General features: G+C 36.3%; 1 protein-coding gene across 2 annotated transcripts in view; it reads left to right on the forward strand.

Annotated features, from left to right (window-relative positions):
- Positions 1–14813: 14813 nt before the first annotated feature.
- The window catches only part of LOC120420959 (furin-like protease 2), a 328512-nt gene continuing 324020 nt past the window's right edge, over positions 14814–19305 (forward strand). The window contains exon 1 of one of the 2 annotated variants that reach the window (XM_052710358.1): positions 14814–15512. In XM_052710358.1, coding sequence (XP_052566318.1) covers positions 15099–15512 — 414 coding nt within the window. In that variant the 5' untranslated portion in view covers positions 14814–15098. The remainder of the gene's footprint in view (positions 15513–19305) is intronic. The other variant, XM_039584094.2, reaches the window with a different exon arrangement.

A 19305-nucleotide genomic window follows, 5' to 3' on the forward strand; every position in this document is an offset into this window, starting at 1 on the left:
ATGTGTTTTTTAGTAAATTTCCATAAATTTTGAAGGAATCCATTTAGGGAATTTTTGGAAATCCTTGAATTAATTTATAGGTTCTCCGGTTCTTGAGAAAATAAAATTCAAATTTTCTCTCGTCCCTCGGAACACATGTGCGTCGTAAATTTTCCAAAGTCGTTCGTCTGTCTCGTCAGCGACATTCCGCCCCTCGTAAATCGATCTCCTCGATTTACCAATTATTTAACTATTATTTGAAGGTTAACTATGACAAATTTTTTTTTTTAATCCATATTTGTTGTGAAGCTACAATTTTTTGTTGTATTATTATTATTATTTATAATATTGATATGGAATAGGATCAAAGCCTTTCCTAATTAGCTTCATGTTTTTTATTCTATCAGCTTTTTTTTATGTCTTCTAACAGTGCATCTCCTAGGAAGCAAGCCTCCGTGTATATTTTATCTACGTTTTTATTTCTATTTGTAGCCTGGGTAGCTTCTTTGTTTTTCTTTTCCGCGATTTGGTCGCGTTCCTTAATTTCTATGTCTGCTACCATATTAGTAATTTGCTTCATTATTTCGTTAATTTCTTCCGTGTTGAAGGTTGATGTCCTCGACGAGCAGCTAGACATCTGTAATTGTCGTGCTCAGTTTGCTAGTTGTATTATGTAATCGTTATAGTTCTAGGTCTACTTTTTAGCTACTCTACTGATACTTCCTATTATTGTCTCAATGATAACTACGTTTTTACCAGCTAAATATGATTTTTATCTACGTGCCTAATGATAAAAAATGTTTTCTTCATATAATCAAATTCATTGTTTAATCAGTTGTTGAGGCTCTATTCATAGGTATGTATATTTCATCAACTTGGTTTCGTGGTACGTGCTGTCTGCGTACAGGTTGTGGTTTATTGTCTACTGATACTTGTCTCAAGGCATTGCGGTGGGATAAGAAGGTTGTCAACGAATCCCAGAATGAGGCAATCAGTTGCCATCCAAATCCATAAATGTCATACAAAATACGTCCATGCATAATGGTATCTATGACGAATTTAACAAGGCGTCCAATCATATAAGCTCCGATTATGGTGGAAGTTGCCGTTCCAAACCACGTCGACCAGGTTAAGAATTTATGCCAATACTTATTTATCATACTGTCTATAACAGTTTCTGTGACAAAGGCGTCCAGTTTAAACCCTTGTAAGTTAGGATTCTGTCCCGTCATTACTTTATGGAGTACCGTTGAGGCCGCGCGTCTGTCTCCTTGTTCATTGATCATGCTTCTCATTTTCTCGATGCTTTTGGCATCGTATACACCGCTTTCCATTAAGTTTGGAAGTGGAGTATATGACCAACTAGTAATTATGTCTGTAGTTAGTTTGTTTGGCGTTGTAGATTCGCGGAGGCGGCCATCGGATGTGTACCACCGTCCTCCGAACATAAATTTAGCGGGTAAAAGTGGCGTGCAATCTATTTCCGTACCTCTAGCTTGGACTATTCTTGTCACAGGTGCGAGGTACATGCTCTGATTGTTATGTGTTACCGGTATCTCCTGATAACATCTTTCAGAAGATCTTGGTGTCACATATACTGGTTTACATTGTAATATGTGAATAACCTCTCCTGCTACTACCGCTATGTAGCCAGATCTTCTTACAATGCTTGATACGAACTCTGTTGGATTTAAACGCGCTAAAGTAAGCTTTGTTTCCATTATGGTTTTATCTAATTTGCACATTTCTGTCATTACGCTGGTATACACATCATTTAATTTTTGCCCAATGTAATTTTCAACTAATGTTATTTTTGAGTTGAAATACGTAAAGAGGTCGTAATTTTTTCCATTGGGCCTTCTGCGGAATGGAGACCTAAACCCATTCACCTCAATTATCAAGATTCTAGGATGATCAGTTTTATACCCATCATAGCCGCATATTTTTGTGGCCTCGCGAGTGCGAATTGAAAATAGATGAGCATCAGAAATAGTGCTATACACAGCCTTTTGACTTAATGTTGCTTGCTTGTCACCGTTATCCACAGTTTTATTAACGTTTCCCTCGTATAAAACTTCGAATTCTACGTCTTCGCAGATTCTATTTAGATTAACGCTCCAAGTGCTGTATCCCTCTTCAGAGTCCAAACACTTGCCGTGAGAGTAAGGACATACTAGTCCTCTTTTTAACTGTATTTGATCATTTTCGATATCTACCGTTGCCATATAGTCAAACAGTGTTATATCGTATTCGTAATATACGAGAGCGTCTACCCATGTATAAAAGGGTGTAGTATAGGTACCTCCCTGACATGTGCTTCCTTGTACATGTCCAACTATCAGAGCTTCTCCCCGTGTCGTTGAGTTTCTTTTAAGTTGACTTATTTTATAATTGTCAGCTAAATGAATTGAGTTCGACACGTGCGCCATAAGACATTCGTCTGGCGTAAATTCCTTAACAATGTAATTATACCCGTATTGGTAGTCCGAAGTATGACTGTGCATTCCACAGTGTTTTATACTTCTTTTCATTATGACCTTGCATTGGTAGACTCTGGCTGTCGTTTTAGCGCTTCTTTGAAGTACTTGAATCGATACCTGAGTCGTAGTCAAATTCGTCGTAGGAGGTAAGCATGAGGCTACATCTAATAATGAATACGTAGTCAGATTCACATCGGCTGTAGTGCAATCATATGCTATCAGGCCTTTTGTCTCATTTCCAAAGGATTGACTTATAATCATAAGACAGGCAAGAATTGTAAGACAAACACCATTCCATGGTCGAATTTTTCCTCTTTTGTTTACTTTTGATTTGGCTGACTCATTTTGAGCTTTTAGTTCTGCAGCAATAAGTTTGATTTTTTCAATATCGGGAGTCTTTTTCTTTCCCCAATTGTCTTTATTAATAGGTTTTGAAGGTATCTCTCTAATCATCCCCATAAATTTGGGAATGTTGTCTGACTCTTTTTCAGTATTTTGTTTTCTGACGTCAAATATCAGAAGGTTTGATACTGATTTGATGAGCTCATGACGATTTGGTGTTCTTATGCGTACAGATCTTATCTGGCCATCCTTACCTGGGCGTAATTCAGTAACAATGGCTTTAATCCAAACCCCTTTTTGTGATTCATCAGGATATGCAACGATATCATCCAACTTGATCGGTCTATTGACTTCTTGCCATTTAGATCGTTTGCCAAGCGTCGGAAGATATTCTTGTATCCATCGATCCCAATATACCTTTGCGGCCTGTTCGGCTCTTTTCCAATGTTCACGATTTACTTCACCTTTTGTTACATCATTTAAGCTCAAATTAGTAGCTCCTGATTGATTAAGCAAAAAGTGATTGGGAGTCAGTACCTCATCATCATCTGAATACAGTGGAATATGAGTGAGAGGTCTGCTGTTAATTATAAATTCTATTTGAATCAATAAAGATCGTAGCTCGTCTTCTGGCATAGTTCTTTGAACTGATGGCAATAGACTTTTAACTTCTTTCACCATCCTTTCCCAAACACCTCCAAAATGTGGAGATGCGGGAGGATTGAAAAACCATTCAATTCCGTCATCAGCCAATCTTTCTTTGATTCTGTTAATTTCGTTATTGGCCCCGACAAAATTAGTACCGTTATCACTATATAACTGCAAGATTTTGCCTCTCCTGTGAATTACATTTTTAAGGCACAAGAAGAATGCGTCTGTGCTTAAAGCGTTCGCCAATTCAATATGAACAGCTCTTGTATTTAAACAAGTAAACAATGCTCCCCATCTTTTCTCAACTCTTCGTCCTATTGATACATTCATAGGTCCGAAGTAGTCGACCCCTGTGTATGTAAACGGCTTAACATTCACGTGTAGTCTACATTTCGGAAGTGCTGCCATTATTGGAGGTATCGGCTTTGCATTATCGTTTTTACATTTCTGACACCTAAATTTAATCTTTTTCATAACAGCACGTATATCTATGACCCAATACTTTTGTCTAACGGCCGCAATTGCCGTTTCCATTTTTTTATGCAAAAATTGTTCATGATAAGATATAAGAATCAAACGGGTAATGTAATGATTTTTAGGGAGGATTGCTGGTAGAGTAGCTCCTTCGGGAACAACTCTGGCGTTCTCATACCTTGTCCGAGATCTCAATACTCCTTTTTCATCAAGGTAAGGAGTAAGATTTCGAATTGGGCTGTCTTTTGGAACATTCTCTCCTACACTAAGTGATTTCAATTCATTTGTAAATTCGTTCCATTGCGCTTTTCTTATAAGTAAATTTTCTGCCCGTTGCAAATCATGGACTGATATGATTGCGTTAAATTCGTTTTGGTCCTTGCGGACTCGTATCCATTCTACGAATTTAATTAGTATAGCCGTCGATCTTTTAAGTCTTTTCCATGAGGAAAAGTTTTCCTCATTTATGAAGCTTAAGTTAGGGATTTCAATGGTCTTTATCATGTGTACAGGTTTTAATTCTTCAAGGGTTGGTTCTTTCTGTTTGTTTGAGGGCCAATGATATTCTGTTTTATACAGAAAATCTGGTCCTGTAACCCAAATACTATCTTTAATGATAGTTTTGGTAGCTTCATCCGCCGGATTGTTCTTGGAATCAACCCATCTCCATTGATTAGTAGTTGTACTATCAAGTATCTCACTAACCCTGTGAGCAATAAATTGCTTATAGTTTCTCGGTTCAGAGTTGATCCAAGCTAGGACTGTGCGGGAATCAGACCAAAATGTAATGGATGCGTAATTCAATCGTATTTCCTTTACAACTGTTTCCACTAAACGGGTACCTAACACGGCTGCTTGTAGTTCCAATCTTGGTATGGACATAAGTTTGTTAGGAGCTACCCGTGCTTTAGCTGCAACAATACATAAATCAATTGATTCCTTTCCAATTGTTCTCATATAGATAACAGCAGCATATGCTCTATCTGAAGCGTCTACAAAAACATGAAGCTCTCTTGAAATAATTTCTCCTTTCAAATTAGAGTAACATCTTGGAAAGAATTCTGTTTTTAACTGTTCCAGCCTGTTTGTCCATGAAATCCACTGGTTAAGCATTTTTTGTGGGATTTTTTCATCCCAGTTTGTACCTGTTCTCCACAATTCTTGCATCATAACTCGACTCTCTATGGTTATGTTTGAAATAAGTCCGAGAGGGTCGTAGACACTCATTGCTATGGATAGCATTTCTCTTTTTGTAGGCCAGTCTGGGAAATTATCATTTTTCACCTTATATCTAAGAGCATCCTTTTCGGTATCCCAATAGATACCAAGAACTTTTTCGTAGGTTTGCTCGTCGTTTCCAAGCTCAACTACTTTTTTCTGCATCCTTTTATCTTCAGGAATACATTCAAGTATCGAACTTGAGTTTGAAATGAAATTTCTTAAATTGAAATGTGCATTTGCTTGAATTTTTATTACGTTATTAATTATCATGTTGGCCTTTTCAACTGAGTCAAAACTATCTAAATAATCATCTACGTAATGATTATCAATTATGCCTTTGACTTCCTCTGGATATTTTTCTTGAAACTTAAGCGCATTTTGGTTTTTAACGAATTGAGCACATGCTGGTGAACATGTTGCTCCAAAAGTCATCACCTGCATAATGTATATAACAGGCTTTTCCGTTGGATCATCTCTGAACAAAATCTTTTGTGATTCTTGATCTTCTTTTCTAATGCGAACTTGGTGGAACATCTCTTGGATGTCCCCTGAGACCGCATATTTACCCTCCCTGAACCGAATTAGAACTCCTACTAAAGATGATAACCCATCCGGTCCAGAAAGCAATTTTGAGTTTAATGATTCACCTCCTATTTTTGCCGCAGCATCAAATACTAATCTACGCTTAGGAGGATTTTTGTTTAAATTTACCACAACGAAATGTGGTATGTAATAAGTGCGTTCTGATTCTTTCTGTTCCATCAGCGTCGCTTTACGTAAATAGCCCTTTTCCTCATATTCCTTTATTTTGTTGGAATACCATGTTCTTAATTCGGGCTCTCGATTCATTTTTCTCTCTTGTAATTTTAATCTATTCAACGCAGATTGATAACTGTTAGGAAACGATATTTTATCTTCTTTCCATAGCAGTCCTATTTCATACTGACCGTTGGAATAGTTTAAAGTCTGCTCCATTATTCGCAGAGCTCGCTCATCACTGGATGATTTCATCTTTTCAACTAATTTTACTCCAAAATTTTCAGTTGAAAAGTAATCTTGCATCATTTGCCTAAAATCATTCTCAATTGATATCTCTTCCATTGAAAAGAGATGATCATATTTGTTGGATTGTCCATGGTTGCTTCCGTATAGCATCCAACCTAACATGGTGAGTCTTGCAATTGGCTCATTAAATCCTCCACACCTTTCTTCAATTCCTCTAAACAAATAAGCATGCGGCAATCCTAAAAGAATGGTTGGCTCCGCTTTATCATAAGCCTTGAGATCGATGTTTTTAAGATAATTAAATTTGTTCTTCAACGTTTTTATATTAACTGACTGCGTAGGCAAAGCCAAATCCTTGATTGTCCGCATGTTCTTGAGATTAAAGGTCTTGCCATTTGGACCCGTTATTTTGAATTCTACGGACATACTTTCAAAGTCCTCTTGAATTTCTCCGTTCGTCCATGCCAATGTCATAGGTTTAAACGAACCTTTAATCTTAAGTATTTTGACTATTTCGCTATTGACAAGACTTACCGAAGAGCCTGAATCAAAAAATGCGAAAGTGTTAAATTTATTATCTCCATTCTTCAGCGTTACGGGGATAATTTGATAATATACCTTGTTCTGATCTTGAACTTGGCAATTAACTGCATTGAATTCTTCTGGTGGATTTTCGGCCTGTCTATTTGCCGTAGACAAGTTTTCATGCACCATGGGATGATGAGCTTTCTTGCAGCCATCTATGGTACATTTTACCGGAATTTTACATTGTCCAGATTTGTGATTGCTGTAGTTACAACAACTATAGCAAACTTTTTTTGTTTTAAGCAGACGTCTTCTAGCTTTAACGTCCATCTTTTTAAAGTTATCACAAGTGGTTGTCTTGTGATTTCCATCGCAACTAAAACATTTGAGTTTTTTCTCTGGTTTAATTTTCTGAGTCAAGTGAACATTCACTTTCTCTTTAGTCTTAGTTTCAGTTCCTTCACGATGTTTTTCTGCTAAGAGAACTGTCGCTAAATCTTTATGAGGTTTCATCCACGTATGAAATTCCTCCAAAGTGGGTGCAACATATGGATCCAGCAAAGATGATGATGCTTTTTTATCCAAAACATATTTCGTCCATGTTTGAAACATGGACGGTGGTAATTTAGAGGTTAAATCTTTGACCAATCTAGAGTCGACTAGGAGGTCTGGCCTTTTTAATTGATTCATGGTCACTATTAGATTTTCTAATGATGTAACAAAATCAATCATTGTTTTGGGAGCTTCCAATTTTGGATTCTTAGCTCCCAAAACGCAATTAATCAAATTTTGGTAAATTGCATCAGCATTACCAAAATTTTCATTTAACCTATGGAGGATCGTCTTTAAGTTATTGTGATCCATTAAAAGTGGATTCACGAGCTTAAAGGCATCTCCCTTTAGGTATTTCTGTAGACGGTTTAAATTTTCTAGATCGCTAAAACCACCTTCTTTGGTGGTTAGCTCAAAGGTGTTTTTAAATCTAGCCCAAGTCAAAATGTTGCCATCAAAATATGGCAGCTCCATAAGTGACTGCCTTTTCAACAATAAGGCGAGATTCACTTCATCCGGGCTAGGCTCTAAACGCGTAGCCTTTAATTGGTCTACAAGTTCTTTAAATGATTCTTTCTGAAGCTTCAAAGCTTCAGATTGAACCTTATTTTCACATTCTTTTATGGAGTTTTGGAGCTTTTGCTCCAAACTCCGAATGTGATGAATTGCTTGGGCGCACTTCGGACAAGCCCAATATTCATCCGCTTGTGGCGATTTGCTTAATTTGCAACATTTTTCATGAAAGTGCCTATTGCACTCATGACATTCAATCATTGTGTCCTCATCTTTTTTGTCGCATAAACGACAATTGCCTAACTTATTATATTTATATCTGATGGACATCCTGTACTAACCTTGCTGTTCCTCAATGTCGCACAAACGAAGATGACCTCACTGCGTCGGTCAAACGAAGATCACTTTGCTGGTCGCACAAACGAAGATCACTCTGCTGCGTCGCTCAAACGAAGATCACTTTGCTGGTCGCACAAACGAAGATCACTCTGCTGCGTCGCTCAAACGAAGATCACTTTGCTGGTCGCACAATCGAAGATCACTCTGCTGCGTCGCTCAAACGAAGATCACTTTGCTGCGTTGCTCAAACGAAGATCACTTTGCTGCGTTGCTCAAACGAAGATCACTTTGCTGCTCGCTCAAACGAAGATCACTTTGCTGCTCGCTCAAACGAAGATCACTTTGCTGCGTTGCTCAAACGAAGATCACTTTGCTGCGTTGCTCAAACGAAGATCACTTTGCTGCTCGCTCAAACGAAGATCACTTTGCTGCGTTGCTCAAACGAAGATCACTTTGCTGCTCGCTCAAACGAAGATCACTTTGCTGCTCGCTCAAACGAAGATCACTTTGCTGCGTTGCTCAAACGAAGATCACTTTGCTGCGTTGCTCAAACGAAGATCACTTTGCTGCTCGCTCAAACGAAGATCACTTTGCTGCGTTGCTCAAACGAAGATCACTTTGCTGCTCGCTCAAACGAAGATCACTTTGCTGCGTTGCTCAAACGAAGATCACTTTGCTGCGTTGCTCAAACGAAGATCACTTTGCTGCTCGCTCAAACGAAGATCACTTTGCTGCGTTGCTCAAACGAAGATCACTTTGCTGCGTTGCTCAAACGAAGATCACTTTGCTGCTCGCTCAAACGAAGATCACTTTGCTGCGTTGCTCAAACGAAGATCACTTTGCTGCGTTGCTCAAACGAAGATCACTTTGCTGCTCGCTCAAACGAAGATCACTTTGCTGCGTTGCTCAAACGAAGATCACTTTGCTGCGTTGCTCAAACGAAGATCACTTTGCTGCTCGCTCAAACGAAGATCACTTTGCTGCGTTGCTCAAACGAAGATCACTTTGCTGCTCGCTCAAACGAAGATCACTTTGCTGCTCGCTCAAACGAAGATCACTTTGCTGCGTTGCTCAAACGAAGATCACTTTGCTGCGTTGCTCAAACGAAGATCACTTTGCTGCGTTGCTCAAACGAAGATCACTTTGCTGCTCGCTCAAACGAAGATCACTTTGCTGCTCGCTCAAACGAAGATCACTTTGCTGCGTTGCTCAAACGAAGATCACTTTGCTGCTCGCTCAAACGAAGATCACTTTGCTGCTCGCTCAAACGAAGATCACTTTGCTGCGTTGCTCAAACGAAGATCACTTTGCTGCGTTGCTCAAACGAAGATCACTTTGCTGCTCGCTCAAACGAAGATCACTTTGCTGCGTTGCTCAAACGAAGATCACTTTGCTGCTCGCTCAAACGAAGATCACTTTGCTGCGTTGCTCAAACGAAGATCACTTTGCTGCGTTGCTCAAACGAAGATCACTTTGCTGCTCGCTCAAACGAAGATCACTTTGCTGCGTTGCTCAAACGAAGATCACTTTGCTGCGTTGCTCAAACGAAGATCACTTTGCTGCTCGCTCAAACGAAGATCACTTTGCTGCGTTGCTCAAACGAAGATCACTTTGCTGCGTTGCTCAAACGAAGATCACTTTGCTGCTCGCTCAAACGAAGATCACTTTGCTGCGTTGCTCAAACGAAGATCACTTTGCTGCGTTGCTCAAACGAAGATCACTTTGCTGCTCGCTCAAACGAAGATCACTTTGCTGCGTTGCTCAAACGAAGATCACTTTGCTGCTCGCTCAAACGAAGATCACTTTGCTGCTCGCTCAAACGAAGATCACTTTGCTGCGTTGCTCAAACGAAGATCACTTTGCTGCGTTGCTCAAACGAAGATCACTTTGCTGCGTTGCTCAAACGAAGATCACTTTGCTGCTCGCTCAAACGAAGATCACTTTGCTGCTCGCTCAAACGAAGATCACTTTGCTGCGTTGCTCAAACGAAGATCACTTTGCTGCTCGCTCAAACGAAGATCACTTTGCTGCTCGCTCAAACGAAGATCACTTTGCTGCGTTGCTCAAACGAAGATCACTTTGCTGCGTTGCTCAAACGAAGATCACTTTGCTGCGTTGCTCAAACGAAGATCACTTTGCTGCGTTGCTCAAACGAAGATCACTTTGCAGCTCCCCTGCTTCGCACAAACTAAGCTCACTTTGCGCTTGAGTTGTTTTCCTCTCTGGAGTACACCAAAAAATGTTGTGCCCAGGGGATTGTGATCGAAATAAACTCCAAGACTACTGAACTGCGACTAACTTTATTTAAAACAAAATTTGGTTTTTATAATTGGTCTTAATTCTAAACAATTTATTCTAAGCAATGAAAGGGATGACAATAGTTTGCATTTATACTAAACTCCTCCTACTGATAAATTTTCTAATTTTCCTTTCTTCTTACTCATCAATGGAGATATGAGCGTGGGTGTATCGCGCTGTCCTCGTCCTTTTCCTTGTTCTTGTCCTTCCTAGATCCTTTTTTTCTTCCATGAGGATCACTTTCTTGAGTAGGCGTGGAATCCAATTTCTGGTTCCCACGCACTTTCGCCAGATGCCATTTCTGCGTCTGGTTTCGATCGGTATCCCGTCGTAAAAGGGACCCGATCGTAAAATCTCATCCCTTCGCGGGAGATCTTCAATTTTACAGCGTGTCGTAACCCTTCTCGAATTACGTCGCCTGTGTAATTGCTCGGCTCCGTTCCCATCGTCTGGCAAGGGACTCGGGCCATGTGTTTTTTAGTAAATTTCCATAAATTTTGAAGGAATCCATTTAGGGAATTTTTGGAAATCCTTGAATTAATTTATAGGTTCTCCGGTTCTTGAGAAAATAAAATTCAAATTTTCTCTCGTCCCTCGGAACACATGTGCGTCGTAAATTTTCCAAAGTCGTTCGTCTGTCTCGTCAGCGACAATCTGAATATTAGTCAATTTTAATTTCACTGATTTTAATTTTTAACGTTGAAACATTTGTCTCAGAAATATTTCGAAATTTTTCGGGAAAATTGCTTAGCTCTTAATAGAGAGATATTACAGGACTGTCAATTTCTGCAGATCATGAAAAAATATAAAAAAACATATTTTTATTTTTATTGATTTTTAAATGGCTATCACTTGAAAACTTTGTTTTTATCAATGATAATTAAGTACGTTTTGGTTTTAAATATTTGATCCACATAAACTTCAAATAATGTTGACTGCCTAAAGCCAAAAGCATAAAAATTTATCAATTCTAATGTAGTTCTTGCAAAAAAAAAAGAAACATAAATGTATAATTACTTAATAAAAATTAATAGATTTCGGATTCACAAAACATTTTTCACTAGCTTCGATAAACAACAAGATAAAAATAAATTTTAGGAGAGAACTATAGTGAATGAAGCCTTCTACATACAGAACCAGTCTTTTTTAATCTTTGTGTTTCACTTTTATTTCAAATAAATAAAATACTGTTATAATAGATTATATATAAAAAGTAAATAGTTTCGTTGAAGAAGAACAATTTAAAAAATTCAATTGCTTTAATTACTCAAAAATTACTTTAATTCCCAATTAATCACTTAAATTACTCTAATTACCATGAATTACTAAGTCATTAAAGAATTACCTAATTACCAGCTAAAAATCAAAGTAATTATTAATTACTTGCCAGTCCGAGGCCTTGCTGGAAACCCTTGGGTCTGAGGTCGAATTTGTATCCGGCAAACTGTTGCTATATTTTCATGCAAATTGTACAAAGAAACGATTTTTTTTGGTCGTTTTGAGGTTTCCATCACTTTTGTGAAAAAAATCCTTATAAAACGAAAAAAAATCTTCAAAAAAAGTTGTTCTAGACCCCCCGACGAAATATTTCAATGGACCCCGCAAAATGTCGGGATAGATCCCTGCTTTCATGGTGCAAAATATCAGACTAGCCGAGTTTGTTATTTTAAGTTTGTTCTAGGAAACACACCGTGGTGTAAAACAATTGCACAAATTCCTCAAAAGATTTTAAAATTTTATCATAAACTTCTTTTGTAAAAAATAATAAATAACTTTTCATCTCATTGTACCAAAATTTTATAATTTGTGATTTGATAAATTTTTTCATCCCCCTTTGTCATTTTTTTTCAAAATACATTTTTACAGTCACTTTGATTTTATGAGCGTTTTTCAATTTTGTTATCTACCTAAACCATTATCTTTTAATTCGATACAAAGTGTTTCAAAACATAATCTGTGACAAAAAAAAAGTAAATGAATAACTATTTGAATACCGTCATCAGGGATGACATTGGGTCTGGGGGTGAGATTGGGTCATACAAAAATTCTGGAATAATTACTATCTCATCACCTTTTCAGGCTGCAAATTATTAAAAAAAACATGTTTTTTTCGCATGTTTAAAAATTGAAGGGATCAAGGGGCGGAGGGCCGGCCCTCCGTCACATGATATCAAAAAACGGACCTCACATTTGTGATCAGGAACAAAAGTTACCCCTTATGACAAAGTTTCACGCAAATCGAAGAGGGGTCGGGGCAACTTTTCCCGATTTCGTGTGAGTTGGTAGAGAATTATCCCCATACAACCTGAACAGATTTTTATGATCTTCTTTTAATCTGAAATGTTACTAGGCAAGATCCATCCTAGGGTTCAACAAAATCACAAAATTTAAGAAACGGAAAATCTTTATTTTGAATCGATATTTAATTTTTTTCTGGTGATGAGTTTTTCTAAGGAATTTTAGAACAGCAAAATTAAAAATTCTATAGGATCGTCTTTATGTTCTATTGTAAAGACCAAGGGCTTCCAGCAAGCCTCAGACTGGCAGAGAATTATTATTCACTTTTTTTAAGCGGGTAATTCGGTAATTCATTAATTATTTAGTAATTAATGGTAATTTTTTTTATTTTTTTTTTAGAGTAATTAAAATTCATTAATGGGTAATTCAAGTAATTATTAGGTAATTAACGTAAATAATATTTTGACAATTGTTCTTGTTAAACGAATCTGTCTAAGTTTTGTTAATTCTCTTATGTAAAAATAAATAATTTTGATTTTATTTTAAATAAGATTGTCACACAGCGATTCAAAAAAAGACTGGCTTTGTATGTAGAGAAAATTCTCTATAAAAACCTAAACCTCATGCGTGTACCTGACTCGTTTTAAGGTACCACTAAAACCGAAATCTGGTAAATTTTCTTTATTTTTACCAAAACTTCCAAAAAATGTCGCGCAACATAAATTGATGTTGCAAGGTACCCAGTCAATACATTTCAAATTTGGGTTGCATGATGTAATCATTGATTTTATTCGTACTCCTTATAAATACATCATTTATTTAAAAATCAATTCATATTGTTTTGTTGTTTAGCGAAGCTGACTAACAACAAAAAGAAACCCAGAGAAAAAAGTTTTTTAAATCTAAAATCTTCCTTTGCGTAATTCATTATGATTTAAAAAAATTACAGAAATAATACAATTCTCTTTTTTCCTTCAAATATGCAATCACAATTATTTTTTCAGATCCATAGTTTCGATTTCAGTAATCCAATTACCCATTACGTTGCTAAATTAAAAAGTTCAATTGATTAAACCAATCCTGTCATTTTGGCAGGTGTCTAAAATTGAGGTATGTTTTTGGTCAAAAATGACCTCTCAAAAAATCATCATTTTAATAAACTTTTTGAAATTGCTCAAATGGTACTTCAATATTTAAAAATCTCCGCTTCCAACACTGTAGCATGTCAATATGATTCCCTTGAACATGTAACACTGTTGGATGACTTATTTTGACCATTTATTTGTATTTGAGCATCATGTTTGTTTCATTTGACCCAATGAGAAAATACACTGACAGAAATCTTGTAAGCATTTACGAAATGTTTCCAAAATCGTCAAAATTAATCTCGATTTCGATGTAAATGTTTTCCAAATCGACAACATTGTTGTTCAAAATCGGCAAAAATGTTGACTATTTTGGAAACATTTCAATGTTAACGAATTCAAAAACATAAAGTTATCGGATTAGCATACAGGATTTCTATCCATGTAAACTTTCTAAGAACAATTCTAAGATAAAAAATTTCGACATCATTTTAATTATTTTTGTTAGTTAGAAATTACGAGAGGTGTATCGTTTTTTGACCCATAGTCATCCCCACTACATGAAATAACATTTTTCTTGTTGCAAAATATATATATATCATGAGAAAAGTATTCAGTTGAATAATATTTAAAAAAAATGAAATCCTGTAAATTTTTCCCGTTTTAGAGTACTACTTTGATTCATACAACGTTTATGTACAATGGCACCTATAGAATGTTTGCGAGGAATTAAAGTGTCCAATAAAAAAAATCATTAAAAATCTTTTTTTTTCTATTGCAAAAAGGTTAAGAACTGCTGAATTATGAACCTATCTACAACCAAATCTTGCAAGAACAACCCTAACCATCCGGGTAAAGAAAAACCTTTTGCCAGACCACCACAGAAAAATAGCGAAATGATTTACAGTCACGCAAGCAAAACATCATAATGATAATGTTTCTTCCGCTTTCTTTTCGCAGGGCTCCCTTCGAGTGGAAGGAAGGAACCGAGGCAACACCGAGGAAGAGGCTGGGGTCAATCGCGTTTTCGTGCCCGGAATCCCTAATCGTGGGAGGCACACACCCACCTGAGGAGTTCGAGCCCGTTCTGTGAGTGTGAGGGTGGCGTGAGAAAAATTCCTGCAAGAAGAAAAGGAAGAAGAAGTGACGGGGGGAAAATGCTTCGAGTGTTGTGTGATTCGTGAGGAAAATTGAAATAATTAATTTAGTGCTGATTGGTTTCGGAATCCCCTCCGACGGGTCATCAATCAAAGGTTGTTTCGGCTAGACACCACCAGGGTGACGCTTTATGAGCGCGATAGCAGGTTCCAGCAGAGACCTTCCACCGCCACCGCCACCTTCCAGATCGTCCGGACGACCAGTTGCCAGGGTGTGACGACCAGCAACGACAGCCGGAATGGTGGTCCTAAGAGAGCCGGTGGTGGTCATACTGACGGTGGCCGTGGCCATCCTAACCCAGGTCCAGGCCCTGCTTCCGGCCGGTGGTGGCCAGAACGTGACCCTTGCGGCGTCCGGAGCGAATTTAATTTCAACAAATGATGTTGATTATGTTAATGCAAATAATGCCGATGCTGATGATGATGATGATGATAATGTGTCCAATAATTATAATTCGAGCGTCACCGCGGACGCCATAATTAATAGTAGTGCTACCGGGAGAACCAGAACCGGTGTCAGTGGTGGCCCCAGAACCAGAAGCCGGAACCGGCCGGAAGCGATCTACCTGAACGAGTTTGCCGTGTACATACCGACGGGTGCGGATGTCGCCGATATCATCGCCGATAAATATGGCTTCGCCAATTTGGGACAGGTAGGTTTCGCATGTCGAGCATTAATTTAATTTGGGGCTTTTCGGCGGCACGCGGGATTTATCTTTCTGTGTGACCACGAGCGATAAACTCGCGGTGTGGCGAGTGGATTATCGCGGTGAAATATCCCGTTTTCGAAGGGGTTTCGACGGGTACTTCAGTGTTTATTTATGGTGATTTTGGGGGGTAGCCAAAGACAAACTGAAACGGTGATTAAATGGCTTTTTCGACAGAAAAGAAAACAACTGTTTCAAACTATTTCTTAAATTCATTTCTGAAGACTCTTTCTTGAGTCGATCAATCTGGCTTGAAACGATAATTAAGCACTAAGTTGCACACTGATGATTTTTTCAGAGCAAGGCGAGAGTTGTTCTCTACGATTTCGCAATTCGACTTTTTTTTCTTATTTAAATGATGCAGTTTTGTATCATTAGATTAGAGTCTATAACTGTTTTGCGGGATGAAATGAAAATCTGTATCTTGAGAAGGAATTTTTTGATCGAAAAAAATAATTATCTTTTAATTTTTTTATTTAACTTTTTATAACAAAAAGTTGAACTCCCAAACATTCAATATAACGCCCTTTCGAAATGATAGTCTAAAATAAAAAAAAAATGATGTTTCCGAAAAGGTCGGAAAATCTCACGAATGTTTCATATTTAAACATTGAAAATCTGACCATTAGTTGCTGAGATATTGACAATAGAAAATGGTGAGCTGTTTGGGTGAGACTTAGAAAACATCAATTTTCCTGTTTATAAACCTTTGCATGGCAATATCTCAACAACTAAAAGTCTTATCAACATAGTTCACAAAAGCTAAATATAGAGAATTTTCTCAGCTTTTCAAAAATATTTTTTTCAAAAGTGGGCAAACATGGGCACTAATTTAAAAAGTTAATGACAGCGACTATTTTCAAAAAAGTCACCTAAAAATGGCTTAAACTTGAAAACGGTGCGCTTTATCAAAATTTCACTAGAGTTCTTTTTGATTGCGAATTCAATTTTACATCGAAAAATTAAGTTGAAAAATTGTTGTGACCCATAATTAGATTTTTTGAAAAAATCAGTATTGATTAAAAAATCCATAACTCGGTGAAAGATTGTGAAATTGCTGAAATGTTGGCATTCGATGTCTCCTTAAACATATCAGAAAAAATAGTGTTTTTTTTTTTTAAATCAAGTTTTAGTTATAAAAAGTGAAATTAAAAATCACAAAAAAATTACTGTGTAGTCCTTATCCATACCTACAACTTTGCCCAAGATGTTCAAAAAATTCCTTCAAAAGATACAGATTTTTAAATTTTCATATATCATTTTTGCATGAGCAGCTGCCAAATTTGTATGGGAAATTATATGGACAAACTAATGATGAAAAACGGCTTCTTTGGGCATACCGAAGGCACCAAAAAAGTTTCAGCCGGACTAAAAAATACAAAAATAAAAATTAAAAAAAGACCGATTTCGTAGAGAATTTCTCATACATAAAAAATCAATAAGGCATGATAAAATTTATTCAAGCAAAATTAGGATTGAAATCATTTTTACAAAAAAAAAAAAAAAAATTTGCGTTGTTCAAATATTTTACAAAATATTTGAAAATGATTTTAACCACACACACAATTTAAAAAAAGAGTTGAACAATATATTTATTGAATAGTTTATAATTCATTACTCTTCGATTTTCTTTAAACTATTAAAGCTTATAAAAAAAATTATGCTCCCTGATTTTTTGACTAATTTTTTTAAACATTTTTGAATATTTTAAAAATATTTGCAGCGATCTTTATTTTCAGTATGATTGAGTATTAGGGTGCCCAGAATATGGGACTTTTTCTCAAAACCTCGCTCTACAAGCTGAATATTGTTCCTTGGGCTATTTTAGGACTCTGGGCCAAATATGAGCAAAATCGGTCAACATTTACCCATTGATACTCGAAGGTGAAGTTTGTATGGGAAAAATCGAAAAAATGTATGTAAAACCCAACTTTCATACGGTTTTCACGGTACGCTACTTCCATCCAAATATTCTCAAAAGTGAGATTCTAATTGAAAATTTAATGCTCTACAACTTTGTAGAACATACCAAAGCTGTAAAACTTAAACCTAAAAAGTTATTAGCGAAAAAAATCATTTATGTATGAACAACATTTTTTTCATCAACTTTAGGCTCGGGTATCAATGGGTTAATCTCAACCAATTTCGCTCAAAATTTACACAGATGCTTCAAAAAAAAAAAAAGAAAAAAAAAACAGATGCTTAAAATAACCCAATAAACCGTTTTCCGCTTGTGGAGCAGGGGGTATTTTTTTCTGGGCACCCTATTGAGTATGAACCATGATGACCATGAACCATTTGAGTATGATTTTCAGTATGAACCAAATTATGAGGTTTTTTTTATCAAAACATTGCATTTTTTTTAAACTCATTTATAAATAAAAAAATAATTATAAGTTTCTCAACAAGAACAAAATCAATCTGAAATAAACACAGTGAAACCTGTATGAAATTTAAATTAATTGTCTTTTAGTACATGTAAAGACAACAACCCAAGTGTTTAAAATTTTACGAAATGGATTATTTTATTTTTTTGCGCCACATTTCACTTTAACACCTAAACTCCCAAGCTCGAGAAAAAGGGGTAGGTTATATGGAAACTCTCCCTTTTTCTCGAGCTTGGGAGTTTAGGTGTTGATAATCGATTCTGAAATTATAAATATCGAAATAATGATTATTATTGATTAAATACAAACATGAAGAATGCAAAGCAAAAAAAACAACTTATTTAATGTTCCTAATTGATTTTTTTTTGTAACATTAAAAAAAAAATCTTAAGCTTATATTTGTTCAAATTAAGTCACCCAATTTATTTAATTGATGTTTCAAGGGTCGGTTATTGAACTATTTTGAAAAGACGTCGCGGGCCGGATGTTGGGTAGGCCTGCCTTAGAGTAAATTAAAAACGGTACAAAAAAATATTTTCAATAATTTTTTATCTAGATTTTCGATATTTTCCAAAAATATTGGAAAGTATTACACAGTTAAAAAATAATGTAAATTTGGAAGTTGTAAATTTGGAAGGTAGAAAATGACGTCTTTAATGATGTAATTTATCCTCAAGTTAAACTGAAGTGGCATTACACCAGAAAAGTGGTAACATTCCACTTTTCCAGAGGTAAAATCACACATTTTTTCTGACATAAAAGAAGTACCCCTTCCCAGATGTTATATTACCATGATATTTATTACTATGTTTCATAAAATAAATTTTGAATCATTACAGATATCGATGTCTCTGTGCTCTCTTATGCTAACTAGATAGGAAAACCAGCAAGTTTAGTACAAGAAAGCACAGAGTCATGGATAAGCCACCGTCACAAATTGGCAAAATATCAATAAATTTATGAATATATTTTTCCTCAAGTTTCACGTCTTTCCCGAACTGTGGTCTTGAGGATTCTTGAGGATTCAGTGTTCGTAAAAAGCTTTAAAAAGAACAATTTGATTCAGAATGCAGGAATAAACGATAGCCAATTTATGCTTAATAGTTTACAACCAATTGTGAAAGTATTTTCAGTGCTTATTTAATATTTTTTGCAACATTTTGTTGTCCCTCTGATTTTTCGATAAATTTTTGAAGGGGGAGCGGGGGGTCTTGGAGAATTTAATTTCTTGTGATAATTTTTTGTACAGTAAAGAAAAAAAAACATATTTAATTACAAATAAAATCGCTAACAAAATAGTTTTTTTAATACTAATGATTGCAAAACAGCTGCATTTGTTTACATATAATCCA

The sequence above is a fragment of the Culex pipiens genome, chromosome 3 (assembly GCF_016801865.2).
Source record: "Culex pipiens pallens isolate TS chromosome 3, TS_CPP_V2, whole genome shotgun sequence".
Classification (NCBI taxonomy): Eukaryota; Metazoa; Arthropoda; class Insecta; order Diptera; family Culicidae; genus Culex; species Culex pipiens.